This window comes from Hyaloscypha bicolor (genome assembly GCF_002865645.1).
Source record: "Hyaloscypha bicolor E unplaced genomic scaffold K444scaffold_13, whole genome shotgun sequence".
NCBI lineage: Eukaryota > Fungi > Ascomycota > Leotiomycetes > Helotiales > Hyaloscyphaceae > Hyaloscypha > Hyaloscypha bicolor.
Window position 1 is genome coordinate 365,292 of NW_020194515.1, and position 14,229 is coordinate 379,520.

The 14,229-nt window shown below is 47.5% G+C and overlaps 5 protein-coding genes across 5 annotated transcripts; 3 read left to right on the forward strand and 2 right to left on the reverse strand.

Annotated features, from left to right (window-relative positions):
- Window positions 1–100: 100 nt before the first annotated feature.
- K444DRAFT_649609 (N2227-domain-containing protein) lies at window positions 101–1,803 on the forward strand (the record flags this gene model as incomplete). Its single annotated transcript, XM_024885586.1, has 4 exons — window positions 101–255; window positions 507–1,276; window positions 1,398–1,574; window positions 1,625–1,803. The coding sequence occupies exons 1-4, from the start codon at window positions 167–169 to the stop codon at window positions 1,801–1,803; spliced, it is 1,215 nt and encodes a 404-aa protein (XP_024743360.1). The 5' UTR covers window positions 101–166.
- Window positions 1,804–1,874: 71 nt separating this feature from the next.
- K444DRAFT_516636 (NAD(P)-binding protein) lies at window positions 1,875–3,384 on the reverse strand (the record flags this gene model as incomplete). Its single annotated transcript, XM_024873699.1, has 6 exons — window positions 1,875–2,182; window positions 2,407–2,549; window positions 2,600–2,838; window positions 2,966–3,031; window positions 3,191–3,200; window positions 3,272–3,384. 6 exons carry the CDS (start codon window positions 3,382–3,384, stop codon window positions 1,875–1,877), a joined length of 879 nt encoding a protein of 292 aa, XP_024743361.1.
- Window positions 3,385–3,823: 439 nt separating this feature from the next.
- On the reverse strand, window positions 3,824–4,934 carry K444DRAFT_551485 (flavo protein-like protein oxygenase). Its single transcript, XM_024876545.1, has 3 exons — window positions 4,914–4,934; window positions 4,075–4,870; window positions 3,824–4,025 (listed from the first exon to the last, which is right to left on the reverse strand). Exons 2-3 carry the CDS (start codon window positions 4,804–4,806, stop codon window positions 3,879–3,881), a joined length of 879 nt encoding a protein of 292 aa, XP_024743362.1. The 5' UTR covers window positions 4,807–4,870; window positions 4,914–4,934; the 3' UTR covers window positions 3,824–3,878.
- A 2,012-nt stretch (window positions 4,935–6,946) lies between these two features.
- K444DRAFT_639619 (uncharacterized protein) lies at window positions 6,947–7,457 on the forward strand (the record flags this gene model as incomplete). The annotated part of the gene is made up of 2 exons (XM_024884398.1): window positions 6,947–7,147; window positions 7,203–7,457. 2 exons carry the CDS (start codon window positions 6,947–6,949, stop codon window positions 7,455–7,457), a joined length of 456 nt encoding a protein of 151 aa, XP_024743363.1.
- Window positions 7,458–9,614: 2,157 nt separating this feature from the next.
- K444DRAFT_623962 (ARM repeat-containing protein) lies at window positions 9,615–12,597 on the forward strand (the record flags this gene model as incomplete). Its single annotated transcript, XM_024882338.1, has 3 exons — window positions 9,615–9,716; window positions 9,803–12,442; window positions 12,493–12,597. The coding sequence occupies 3 exons, from the start codon at window positions 9,615–9,617 to the stop codon at window positions 12,595–12,597; spliced, it is 2,847 nt and encodes a 948-aa protein (XP_024743364.1).
- Between the last annotated feature and the right edge of the window lie 1,632 nt (window positions 12,598–14,229).

The window sequence follows — 14,229 nt, forward strand, 5'->3', positions numbered from 1 at the left end:
GATAACTGGATGGTCCACAGCTAGCGTTAATTAGCGCCTCGATGACTAAAAATACCCTCCCTGGAAATTCACCTCCAAGGATCCTTTGGAATGTAACAACTTCGGTACGTTATCTAGGTCAACATCCAGATGACTTGCATGTGAAGATATCTCAGTTCGAGACAGAATGTCGAATGTAGATTGGGAGGGGAATAAGGAGACGTATGAGGATCCTGATGAGCAAAGAGTCCTTTTTGCTGCTCTGGATTCGTTCTAGTAAGTGAATATATTTTCACTTTCAGCTTCTTGTGGTGGATCAACTCATCTTTTGCTTTTCTATCTGTCAGAAAAATCATACTGTTCCTCTGTTAGAGACTGTAACTCTCACAGTATAATATTTGACATACTTTGCTGTTGGAAAACTCGATAAACGAGACGTTCTCCTCTCAAGTATCAAGCACGGCAAACATGGCATGTGCAGCCGGAATTCTTCGATATCTTGGGCTACCTTTTACTAATTTCTGCAGCCAGTATGCAAAAGTTGCTCATTTCAACACTACGCATCTCAGGAGACAGTCATTCTATGCACTGCCAAGAGCACATTTAGAACTCTTGGCTGCTCCGCCTTTCTCCTACCTCGACACCCTCAACGCTGTGGACGATGCAATCGACAAGAATGCAGAACTATCTCTTGCAATATGGCAAGCTGGGCTTGAATCTTTTGGCATCCCACAGCAACTTGGTTCTTCCCATCCACCTGTTCCAATTGACTGGCGGGGAAAGGCAACATCTCTTGATCTGGAGAAAGCGAGAAGCACTCTTCGACAATTTTATCGAGATTGGTCTGAAGAAGGCAATGCGGAACGTGAAACTTGTTACCAGCCTGTGTTGAAAGCACTTAAGGAAGAACGCTCAGCTCGTTCTGGTTCAAGAATGCGAGTGCTTGTACCGGGTGCTGGACTTGCTCGGTTGGTGTTTGATTTATGCTGTGCCGGTTTTGACACAGAAGGAAACGAGATCAGTTATCATCAGCTTCTTGCCAGCTCGTACATCCTCAATCACTGTCATTATTCCGGCGCACATACCTTGTTTCCATGGGTTCATTCGTTCTCGAATCACAGAAACCGGGCCAACCACCTCAATTCGGTCGAAATACCAGATCTGCACCCGAGCACCACATTGGGAAGCGTGGAACTTGCTGGAGAAATGAGCATGAGTGCATCAGACTTCTTGCTCTTGTATGGAGATAAGGGCCGCAAAGACACTTTTGATGCAGTTGCGACGGTCTTCTTCCTCGGTAAGTAGTGGGCAGAATGCATTTCCTTTATTTAAGAGTACCTTTTTCTTCATTCCAGAGAGGGCGTTTTATTCGCCCTGGAATAACCAAGACAGAGCAATTGCTTACTTCTGGTTTCCAGACACCGCACCGAATATCATACGCTACGTCGAGGCAATCAAGAACTGTTTACGGCCTAGCGGGCTGTTTGTAAACGTGGGGCCGCTGCTGTGGCACTTCGAGAACAATGCTCCTGGGCAACATGGACGTGAAAAGGACTCAGTTTCTGACCCTGTTTCTGACAATAACAATGGAAAGGGTGAGATGGGAAGTCTGCCTCTGTGCGAATCGAACTGACAAATCTCACAGGAATTGCAGATCCAGGAGCAGTAGAGCTGACAGACGACGAAGTGGTGGCGTTGATCGAAAAACTCGGCTTCGATATAGAGAAGAAGGAGTTTGGAATCACAGCACCCTACATCCAAGATCCCGAAAGCATGCTCCAAAACACTTTCAAAGCTAGTCACTGGGTAGCTAGGAAACGATAACAACGTCACCATAGGAGTTAGGCTATGCCATGTATCGGCCGGACCGGATTTGTCCCTCGTACAATACAGGTTCAAAGCTTGGCCTGGTCCTCCTTCGTAGCATTTACCATAACCCCCCTTGCCCACACCTCACCACCATCAACAGTGATCGTCGCGCCATTGACATGTGAGCTAGCTCTGCTGCTTAAAAACACCACCAAGCCTGCAATATCTTCCGGTTTTCCAAGCCTCTTGCTTGGATTACTCACTGCCAATTGTTCCTCTCCTCCGGTTAGGCTGATGAGTCCGCTAGCCATCTTGCTAGGGAACAACCCAGGAGCAATTGCGTTGACTAAAATATGTCTGGGTCCAAGTTCAACCGCAAGGTTTTTCGCGAGATCTGTAACATAAAGCTCGAATTAGTGTCGCTTAATGCTTATTAGAGATATTGTCTCGCGTGTGGTCCCAAAGGATGCCCCCCCGAGCTGCTCATCAATTTCTTTTTCCTGTGAATGCCTTCCAAGTGTTGACACATTCCAAGATTTATCCTTCCTCTTCCAAGGCAGATCCAGAAGACCGGTGAAGTAGGAATTCTTGCTGGTAGAAAATAAATAGATGACTTACGAATTACAGCTGCTTTTGATGCAGAGTAACCAAATGTTGCGGTCTTCCCTAGACTCCCAATTCCAATCCCCGCAACAGAGGCGGTGATAATAACTCTCGAAGGATCCTCAATCGTCCCTTTCTTCTGTAGCAGTGGCGCAAATCTCCAATCTCATCAGCACCATCCTCCCCCTGTCTCACAAATGCCACTCACAGTCTAATAGTATTAAAGACACTCTTAACATTCAAATCCATCACCTTCCCAAAAGCGGAATCTGGATGAGTATCAAATGCCTCACCCCAGGTAGCACCGGCATTGGCGAACAGGATATCAACATGATCCGTCGTCTTCATCACTTCTTCCACCAGGTGTTCCACACCCTCAATATTGGCGCTGTCTGCTGGGATGGAGATTGATTTTGCGCCAGGGGAGAGGTTGGGGAGGGCATTAAGCTTCAACGAATTAGCAACCTATTTCTTTGGAGGGAAGGGAGCCGGGAGAGAGCCGGCAGCATGTCTCATTCTCCCAACCAGTGAAAGAGGGAGCTCGGGGCATGGAACAAAGAAATGGGTTGGTTACGGCTGCTACAGCGGAATCGCAGGCGGAGGCTTTGCGGGAAGTTATATAGACTTTGGAAGCTCCTGCCTAACCATCGAATCAGTACGGAGTTCTCCTAAATTTTGATAGGGAGCTTAGAAGTTGAGAACCAAGCTCCTAAGGCAAATGCGCATGCCAGATCCCATGAACTTTAGGGCTCCGAGCTCTCATAGAAGAAAACAGCAAAATAGTATAAAATAAGCTTACTTGGAGGAATCTGAAGAGTTGTTAGCTAGTTTCCTGACGAACGGGCAATTGGAATTCTGAAAGCGTTGGAGGAAAATGTACCCAGATGCTGCATGGAGTCCTAGGCCACGAGATCCGCCTGTCACGACTACGACTTTTCCTTTGAGGGAGAAGATGTTTTGGAAGTCGTGCAGTTCGGTCTCGTATTTAGACATGATGGACAAATTGACTTCTACGCAAGGCTGGGATTGAATGAAATGGCGAGAAACAATGTATGAAGTATAGATAGATGTTGAGTCCTTTTTGGGGGGGACAAGATAAGGTATCGAGTGAAGGTAAGAAAAATAAAGCTGGAGGAAGCTGTTAATCTCCTCACTTCAGGGAGCTGTGTCGGTAAGCAGGCTTCCCTGAGCCGAGGCATGATTGCACTAGCGACTATAACCTACCTAGCGGGAGGAGAGAAAAATGGGCCAATTTCGGCCGCCGCTTATGACTGCATTTTAAACGGACGTCTAAATATTTCCGCTTTTCAAAGCCATGGTTCCACTTAATGGGTGACATTCAACTCAATCTTAACTCAGTCTGTTGCAGTAAGACGTGGCAGTAAACCAGATTTGAGAATCTCATCTATTCATCACAAATTCCGCGAAGAGCCGAGAATCATTTAATGAAAGTTTGGACTCTATTCTGTTCTAATGTCTATAATTATTCACTGGCCATCTACTTTTGGCTTGACGAGCTTCTTTGCTTCCTCATTCTTGACAACGGTTTCTTCCCAATCGGGTCTTGGGATTTCCACGCCTTCAGTTGTTCTTCCATAAGTAATTCCACCCAGTCTGCTCATGGGTCGCAAAATCTACAAATGGTCAGCATCAAATCCCTTTCAGGAAACAAGGCAAACTTACAGCAGGGTCAATCAAATTCTTCTCCGCATTAACTGCATCCTCTCTGACCCAGAAATGCGTCCCTTCAATCACAGCAAGTACGCCGGTCTTCTTGCCCGGAGTTGCCTTACTTTCATACTCTTTCGTGAAATCCAACTTGCCCTCTACGGAAAAGATGGCTTCCTTGACTCTGCTCGCCTTGACCGTCTTACACTTCTCTGGGGTTAAGCCACTTAAGCTCCATTCAGACTCGCCATAAGGCGCATTGATACTCGTCGAGTTTGCCGCTTCTATGAAATGCTCCGAAATGATGTTGATCACACACTCCCCAGACTCCGTCAAGTTCCTCAACGAGTCTTTCGCATTATCAAAGCCCCCAGCGTATCCGACAGTAAATAACGGCGGATCGTGGTTGATGACCTGAAAGTAGCTGAACGGCGCAAGGTTCGTGGAACTTCCGTCTGTAGAACGGGTGCTGATGAAGCCAATTGGTCGCGGAATGATACCGGAGATTAATAACTTGTAGTTTGCTACAGCCGGACGTCCTTCCTCGTAAGGATCAATGGAAATGTGTGGGAGCTTGAGGCTTGCTCCCCCATCGTTCGCTCCGTCTCCGTACTTCCAGTCTGGTTTAATTGTCTGCTTGAGATTCCATTTGAGCGAGTCGTCCCAGTTTTCCCTGCTGCTTTCGACCTTCTTGAAATCAGGGTGCGGGTTGCGTTGGATGTGCTTCTCGGCGTCTGTTCGAGACATTTTGGTTGTTGATGTTGGGAAGGTTCGACCGGGATTCCGGAGGCGACACAAGGAATGCGGGAGACTTAACAGTTAGCTTAAGCAAGAGCCAATGGCAAGTTACGTACCGAGAATTCAAGACAGTCAACCGGGATGTCAATGGCGGTAAGATTGTTCAAGACCCTTTGGCAAAATTGCAGTATTTTATTTACATGCTATCGGTAATCCACTTTTTCGAACCTAACCTTTGTTGTTGTTGGGCAGACGTCATGAAAGGCCGTGGCGCTTCCAGCAGCAGTCACGTGGCAGCCAACCCCGCAGTCTTATCGATAAGGAGGTGAGGACTGAAGAGCGTCAAAATGAGAGTTGGAAGGATCTGCGTTTGCAGGCAAGGAGGTATTCTTTTGACTTCGATAATTGCAATGCAACTGACTGTCTTCTTCTGGTTTTGTCTGATCGTCATTTCATTTCATTTGAATTGGGTCATCAAGAATTCAAAAGGTTATGCACTCTCGGCTCCCATTTCAACGAACCCCACCAGATTGGTAACACTAATTTAGTAAAAGAATTCATCTCCATTGGAGATTCTGCGTGCATTGGTAACACAAGATTTCTAGGAGGATCCCACAGAAGCTGCTTAGAAGAAAAGTATAAAAGGCTCGCTTCTCACGTCAAGACCGGTTATCCATCAGCCCTTCAAAATGGCAGGTGTAAAGACTTACAAGCCGGGAGACTGGAATTTCCAGTCAAGAGAAAGTATTCCAGACGCTGAAATAGCATACAAATGCTTTGGAGACCCGAAATCACCAGCAATCATCTACCCTTCCTAGTACTCGGGATGTTTGTCCCCCTCAATTTCGAGGATCTTGGCTAACAGATGTTTCAAAGCCATAGCCGACAATAAATGGCTCATAGCAGAGGACTAAACTTTGAACTCCCAAGAAATACCTTATAATCATTACCGCTCTGTTCGGAAATGGACAATCGACATCCCCTTCCAACTCCAGCATCAAGCCGTTTCCCAAAATCACATTCTAGGACAGTGTGAAAGCACAACACACTCTCGTCACAAAAGCACCTAGGTATCAATCATGCTCGAGCGGTATTTGGGTGGTCTATGAACGCCGGCCAGGCGGCCACTCAATTTTCTGAATTAATGGAAATCGCTGTTCCGTTCTGCGGTTCAGCAATGACTTCTTTGCACAACCAAGTTTACCTTGCAGGCGTGAACGTCTGCTTTACCTGCTGCCAAGAAATATTCTACGGCAGGCTCATCCAAGGATTGTATTCTCCCTAAGGGAGAGTAATATCGAACCTGGACAGCAGAAGAGAAAGAAGTTGGCTTGAATTTTTTTGTAGAGTTTATGCTGGCTGGGGATTCAACCAAGCCTTCTACCGGGGGAAGTTGTATGAGAGCTCTCTCGGATACAAGGATCTCGAGGACTTTATGAAAAACTTTTGAGAGACTTGGGCTTGTCTAGAGGCATGAACAACTCGAAAAGCGCAGAGCGAGAGATTGATGCCATATAGATCCTGAAAATTTGTTGGTGATGCTCTATACTTGGCAATCTGGAGATGTTTCACACCAGGACTCTTACAACGAGGACTTCAGAGCTCCCATGCAGGCCATCAAAGCAAGAACACTCGTTTTATCTGGGAAGACAACTTGTATTTCCCGTCAGTGGGCAGGAAGCGGAAGAAGAAGAAAGCCCGCTGACAGTGGCTATACAGACCCGAAGATTCCGAAATCGAGGTTGCAAATATGAAAGACGGGATCGTAAAGATGGTGGTCTCCCCTAGCATTTGGGGCCATTGGGCCAGTGGTCCTGGAGATAGCAAGGAGAATATTAAGTGGCTTAATGAAGGGCTCCAAGAACTTGGATTTTGATCTGATGAAAGCTGTGAGGTTGCATCCATGAATTGTAGGGGTTATCAAGGCCAGTTTTGCTATTGTATGTAAATGTAGAAGTACATCCAGTACTGGACAAGTAGTCCAAACGGTGGCAAATGATATGGCAGGTCTTGATACTCCAGATCAGAGTGAAGCTGAATTCAAAGGGCGTGGATGATTTTCCACGATGCTGAGTCTACATCACGTGGATGCGACAGGGGTGAGCCCGAGCTCATCGTTTTACAACTGAAATCCAATCCAACACTCACAATGGCCAACGTCGATGCAGCAATAGTAGAATCATCGGGGAGGCCCATCGAACTCTCGTTCCCTCTCCCAAAATCACCAGACACCAGAATTTACATTCGACTCACCATCCAGGCGACATCCCTCCTCCTCCTCACAACTGCCATGAATGGCGACACCTCGAGAGCCGCACCCCTGGGATCATTCGTTTACGCCCTCCCCGATGTAAAATACATTTCCTTTCTATGATTAACAATTTCACAGCTGACAGCATCAACAGAGAATGAATCCCGGCCAAACCATCTCGACCCCGCTCTTCACCTACGAATCCTCCATCGAGTTCACCACCCGCCTAGCTAGACTACTTGCACGGAGAACGGGAAAACCGGTCTATGTGGGAAATTCTATAAGCTTCGCGAGCGCTGGACTGGGCGGTACTGTGGATGAGGAGATGGAAGGATTCAAAAAGGTTGTGGAGGTTGTAATGGATGAAGTCCGGAAGAGTGAGGTGCAAGAACTTGTTAATGGGAGCTGAACGAAAGAAAGACCGATGTCGACCGAAGGCCGTTCCATGGGTGCTATCGTCATTCGAAAGTGATGGCTCGAGAGGGATCTCGAAATACCGTTGCTGCTTACTCCGACTCTAATTTGGATGTCAGATTGCTCTAAAATTGTAGCAGACCAACCCTGGGTAGATTGTTCAGTGTGCTACATGAGCAGCCAGATCCTCCAAAGAAGGTTCGGCAGGGCCATCGATGGGCCATGTCTCAACCGATCTGGAGATCGTGGAGCACAATGTTTCTTGCTAGGCAAGATCTGGACTTGGCATGAAATCCGGTCTTTTATGATGAAGCCTTGAAGCAAATGAACTGGCCAAATTCGGCCAGATCAAAACTCCTCCTAGTGGATTGTCCTACCTTCTGTTCCACGAGGTACCCACCATCGATTTGTTGAACTTACGATTGAGGCTGCCAGGTCTATCGCTAAATTCGTCGTTGGATCCATTACCCATTCAGCTGGACGGTGCTCAGAGCAAACACCTGTTTGATGGGGCAGCTTCTAACAATTCCATCCGCGGCCGAGGAAGATCGTCTGGTCTTCCACGACCTCCAAATCATGCTCAACCACTTCAGCACAGCATATGCTCAAACCATTGTTCGTCTCGAGAAGCATGTTCCAGCTGATCCCATTTGTTATTTTGGGACCGGATAGACAATGAGGTGGCACAAATTGGTGGTGTGACCCATTTGGTGGCAATCCCCCTTTCATAATAGGAAGTGAAACTAGACACCTAGGATGCACCCTTATTCAACAAGAAGTAGAGTTTTGGGACTCCTGGCGGGAAGACGTGTGGAAAGTAAAGGCACAGCCAGCTGGAGATCTTAAATAGGTTCTCGTGAAGGAATACTTCGTAACGCATATTTGGACACAATAGTCTTTCCGGTTCATGTGCCTCTCTGTTGTGAGCAATTACGATCATCCACTTGATGCCAAATTTGGAACACATTATAGCGAGAGCATAATTGCCTTGGCTACTTTCAACTCAGTCGAATGTATCCGTGCTGCCTGACTCTATCAAAGACTTGGAGATGCTCCAATATCTAATTTTCTTCAATATGACTAGATGAAAGTAATAACATATCAGGCCCGAAGTCACTCAAAAATTAGATGGAGATAAATCGGAAAATTTAAGTTCATTATAATTCTAATTAATTTAGGATTATATTATTGAGTGTTCAGAATCGTACGGGCAGATTACTTACTACCTTTAAACTGCTCTCATCTGCTAAACCCTTCATGGTAATCTTTTAATCTTAGAGCATTGCAAGTTGAAACCTGAGTGAATAGCCATATTTTCTTACAATCGAAATTTACGTTGGGGACGGCTTGCACCCCAGAAACTTGTTAATTTCTGAGGGCTAAATGTCCCAGTGAAACCCGTCGCTGAAAACCGAAAGAAAATATCTCGGCTGTTCATGGAGGGTTGCCCAAAATGCAGTAAGTCTCTTTTTTTTTTACACACAGTTAATTCAAACGTCTTGATTCCGGAATGTTCATGATCAATTTCCATATTTAATTGTTGATTGATACAGCAGAGGATGAAAGGGTGGCAAAGTGAATGCATCTGGGGTTCGCGAAAATCTCAGACCCGAAAATCTCCCCACCACCAAGCGCAGGCGAGCGCAACGTCGACTTGAATCGTTCCTTCCACAATCTCCCCATCCAACCTTCTACTTCCGAATCCACGTCTGTGAAGGATTGAGGAATCGCACGCTCCTGGGCTTGAGGACCCGATCTCTCTTATTTTTTCGCCCTAAACGCGGCGACCCGGTCGCAAACAGCCACGATCCAACCACAACCACTCCACCTGCCCTGCCCTGCTCTCCCAACACAAAGGAACATATTCCCTTACCACCAAGGAATCAGTTGCCATTCAGTGAGTACGAGCAGCAAAATTTTTGGAGCGCCTCTGGTGCATTCAAACTACGCGGAACGCTCTTCCAGACTCAAATGCTTACCAGATCCCTCCAGGCGTTCAACGGTACCATGTCGACCAACACTGAACTCTGATGTCCCACAAGTCATCTTGTGCCACCTAGCAGCGCAAATTCTATCTCGACGGCGTACCTGCATACCACTGAAACGCCATAAGAAAGACTGACGGACAGGGCTCTGAAGCCAGATGATGATCATGGCGTGGCAACCGCAACAAGAGCCGTTAGGTCAATTATCAGGATGTCTGAAGGATTCTCTGAGCGGGCACAACAAGACAGCTCAAAAGCAAGCTGAGATTGTATGTGGAACTTGAAAGATATTATATTTCCCCAGATTATTGATCCACAAAGTAACCATTTACTAATTTTGTGGCAATTCATCTAGATGCTTGCTCAAGCAAAATCCTCCCCCGATATCAACAACTATCTCACGTACCTATTTTCAAGTTCACAAGTCCCCCCTGGACTGAGCTATACTCCTGAAGAATACCATGCAGTCAGGTCGGCAGCAGCTGTAATGCTGAAAAACAATATCAGGACTGGTTATAAATCGATACCACCGGAATCCCTTGCCCTTGTTCGACAATCAGTGCCATTAGCATTACAGGACAAAAATCAGTCAATACGAAGTTATGCAGGAAATGTTATTACGGAAATTGTCAACCGTGGTGGTATTCTTGGGTGGCCTGAACTGCTGCCAGAGTTATTGGCATTGGTTGGGAATGATACTGGAGTAGTCTCTCCCGAAGCACAGGAGGGGGCAATGTCGGCTTTAGGGAAAGTCTGTGAAGACAACAAGAAGATGCTAGACAAGGACTATCAAGGCCAACGACCCCTTGCGTACATCATCCCGAAACTTATATCCTTCACAGCGAACGAGAAGCCGAGGATTCGGTCCCTGGCCCTTGCGAGTATTAATGTTTTCATCCCTCAAAAACCCCAAGCTCTTCTCGTTTCACTCGATGACCTTCTCAACCGGCTCTTCCAGCTTGCCAACGATACCTCCTCAGATGTTCGGCGGCAGGTTTGTCGAGCCTTCGTACAAATCGTGGAGATTCGGCCAGATAAGATTTTACCGCATATTTCTGGTCTTGTCGATTATATGATTACCCAGCAGCGAAAGATTGAGGATGAGGAGTTGGCGTGTGATGCTGCAGAGTTTTGGCTCACCGTAGGAGAACACAGCGAGCTCTGGAAATCGCTTGGCCCCTACCTCAACAAGATCATCCCTGTTCTCCTGGAGAGTATGGTGTACAGCGAAGAAGACATCGCCATGCTGGAAGGTGGTGGAGACGATGCTGACGAGGAGGATCGTGCTGAGGACATCAAACCAAAATTCGCTAAGAACAAGAGTGCCAGAACTCTCGCGAACGGAGAAGAGGTCGACGAGAATGGCCAAAATGGTGGTTCTTACGTCAAACTAAGTGGCATGGAGGAGGATGACGATGATCTGGACGAAGGTGAAATTGAGGAATTCGATGATGATGACGATGGAAACCCTGAGGACCGATGGAATCTTAGAAAATGCTCCGCTGCCGCCTTGGATGTGTTTGCAACGGACTTTCGAGGACCAGTTTTCGAGACCATTCTGCCTTACCTGATGACCAACCTCAAGCATCCCGAGTGGCCATACCGAGAGGCTGCTGTTCTGGCACTCGGGGCGGTGGCAGAGGGCTGCATAGATGTTGTAACGCCTCATCTTCCTGATTTGGTTCCGTACCTGATATCTCTCCTCAACGATCCCGAACCCCTTGTCAGACAGATCACCTGTTGGACACTTGGAAGATACTCAGCGTGGGGTGCCAGTCTGAGTACGCCGGCGTTGCGAGCCCAGTTCTTCGAGCCCATGATGGAGGGCATTCTCACCAAAATGCTGGATTCCAACAAAAGAGTGCAGGAAGCGGGGGCTTCAGCGTTTGCACACCTCGAAGAAAAAGCAGGAACGACGATCACACCGTACTGTGAGCCAATTATTCGCCAATTCGTCCGCTGCTTTGAAAAGTACAAGGACAGGAACATGTTCATCCTGTACGACTGCGTCCAAACCCTGGCAGAGAATGTGGGCCATGGGCTCGCCCAACCCCAGCTGATTGAATTATTGATGCCGGCGCTGATCCATCGATGGCATAAGGTATCGGACCAGTCACGAGAGCTCTTCCCCCTTCTCGAGTGCCTATCGTACGTCGCGAACGCTTTGGCCGAATCTTTCGCACCATTTGCGCAACCCGTCTTTACCAGATGCATAACTATCATCCGTCAAAACCTGGAAGAGTATGTCGCAGCGGTCAATAACCCAATTTTAGATACTCCTGACAAGGACTTTCTCGTAACGAGCTTGGACCTTTTAAGCGCTATAATTCAGGCCCTGGATGGGAAACAGTCCGCAGCCCTCGTATCCGGCTCACAACCTCGACTTTTTGAACTACTTCAGTTTTGTATGGAAGACCCTGAAAACGACGTTCGCCAATCATCCTACGCGCTGCTGGGGGACTGTGCGAAGTACGTATTCCCTCAGCTTGCGCCCTTTTTGGCTACCCTGCTGCCGACACTTATCCAACAACTCGACTTGGATTCTATCATCGACGAACAGATCGAGACAGGGTTTAGCGTCGTGAACAATGCCTGCTGGTCCGCCGGCGAGATCTCAATTCAGCATGGCAAGTCTATGGCACCCTACGTTGAGCAGCTACTCCACCGATTCCTCGAGATCCTAGGAAATCCAGAGGTTCCTAAATCTGTTCTCGAAAATGCGGCAATCGCACTTGGGCGACTTGGCCTGGAGAACTCTGGGATCATGGCGCCGCATTTGGCATCGTTTTCAGAGCCGTTCCTCAAGTCCATCAACACTGTCGAATTCACGTCGGAAAAGGCGACCGCTTTCAAAGGGTTTTGCTTGATCGTCGTCAGTAATCCCCAAGCGATGGAGAAGGATCTCGGTCGCTTGTGCACGGCGATTGCTCGATACAAGATGGAAGAAGCTTTCAAGACACCGTTAACAGCTGATCTGCAACAGCTTTTCCAACACGTAGGTTACCCCCTTCGAGTTTTCAAGATCAAAGTTAATCATGAGAACAGACCCTTGATCTCTACAAATCCCTCATTCCCGAGTTCAGCCCCTACATCGGCTCCCTAATTTCAGCAGCAGATCTGAACAATCTTCGAACCGTCTACAACTTGTAAAAAAGCAAAAGCAAAGCAAGATCCGTGTTTCCTTGGGACAAAGCAGCAACACAGCGGGACTGCAGGCGCAAAAAGGTGAGAGAGTTTGAGTTTGCACTACACTTGGAAGAACGATGTGGTACTGTATCTACGAAGGCATGGCACATGGAGGATCAGTCAATCAAGCAATCAATCATCACTGAGGGCAGCAAAACTGAAAACGAGCATTTGCGGTTGAATTTCGTCGAGTTCCTTTTTTTGCGGTGCAGCATTTGCAGCGAAGCGTTGCCTGTTTGCGGCGAGCGATGGTTAAGACAGTTAGATAGATACACCGTTTTTCTCGTTTGATTGGGAGCGAGAGGGCCATCACTCAGTGATGATTGAGATGAAGTGATGGGATGACGGCAGTTTAGACGGCAGGAGGACATTGTGCTGTTACGCATGGAGGCATTTGCTCGAGGGATGTGACTGGAGAGATGTCATGGGAGGACTTCCCATGACTTGAGCAAACAGTAGTTTAGATCTTAGGTAGGTAGTTGAAGCCGTAGGCTCGGTTGCATAGCATGGAATGAGAGCTTAGTAATAAGATCTTGAGCGTTTGACTTCGTTTGTGCAATGTCTGAATAGTCCGATTGTGCATCTGAGCGACTTCGGATAGCCGAACACCTGAGTTCGTATTAATAGCACAAATCGACAACCAAATCAAGGCTAATCATCTCAATGGGTTCAATAATTGTCTGCGGCATGAGCTTCCCGATTTCCAGTGGAGTTTTGTTCCAACCATTTTCGGTAGGGTGTTCCATTGATGCACCACAAGCGCTTGCAGCGTTGCAGGTGGGGGAGCAGCTATTGAAAAATGGCCACGAATATCACACACTTGCCAGGCGCATCATGGACTGCTGTTTCAAAGACATCGACGCATCCCGTGGGCTTTCTACAAAGTCTTGTCTCGTAGACCCATATCCAATTGTCCCGCTGTACCTATTCTCAGTTGCCAGCCAGGCCTATCAAATGTAGCAGCTCAGGGTACCCCGTACCTGTCAAACCTTGAATGGCCGCAAACCCCACTCCACAGCCTCCACAAAGGACTCTCTGCATCCCACAGCCCTCCACCTCTGCGTCCGGAGACTTCCTTCGATTATGGCGCCCCATCTTGCGCCAATACTTTGACGCAAGCCTTCAAAACTACACACTGCACTCACAAAACAGAGCTACCAGAGAAGAAGAAAAGAGGTCTGAGGCAGGTTGGCTGACTTGACAAACGGAGCTATTTGTCGGGAATATTGTAAAGTCAAGGAGATATTGTAGGACTGCTCAGCCTTGTTCAGGGGATTTGAGAGTGGGAAGCGCGACATCGGGGATAAGCAACGAACAGCAAGAAGCAAAACTGTATTTTGAGGCATCTGATTTATGTGCCGTTACAGCGCTCAAGACGACGGTCTCATAGGGCCAGCGCACCCTTGAACAGCTGGTGATGGCTTGCAGCATCCTTCGAAGGAAAAGAAACGCTCCTGCTTCTGCGCCCCCAATGCTATATTTTTACACTTTCAGCATCGGTAAATTGGTCGAGTATCTACTCGCCGAGAGAGGAGAGAAAGAAGTAGCCGAATGGGCCAATGGCTGCCTTTTCTTTTCGTCTGACATCGCGCCGCA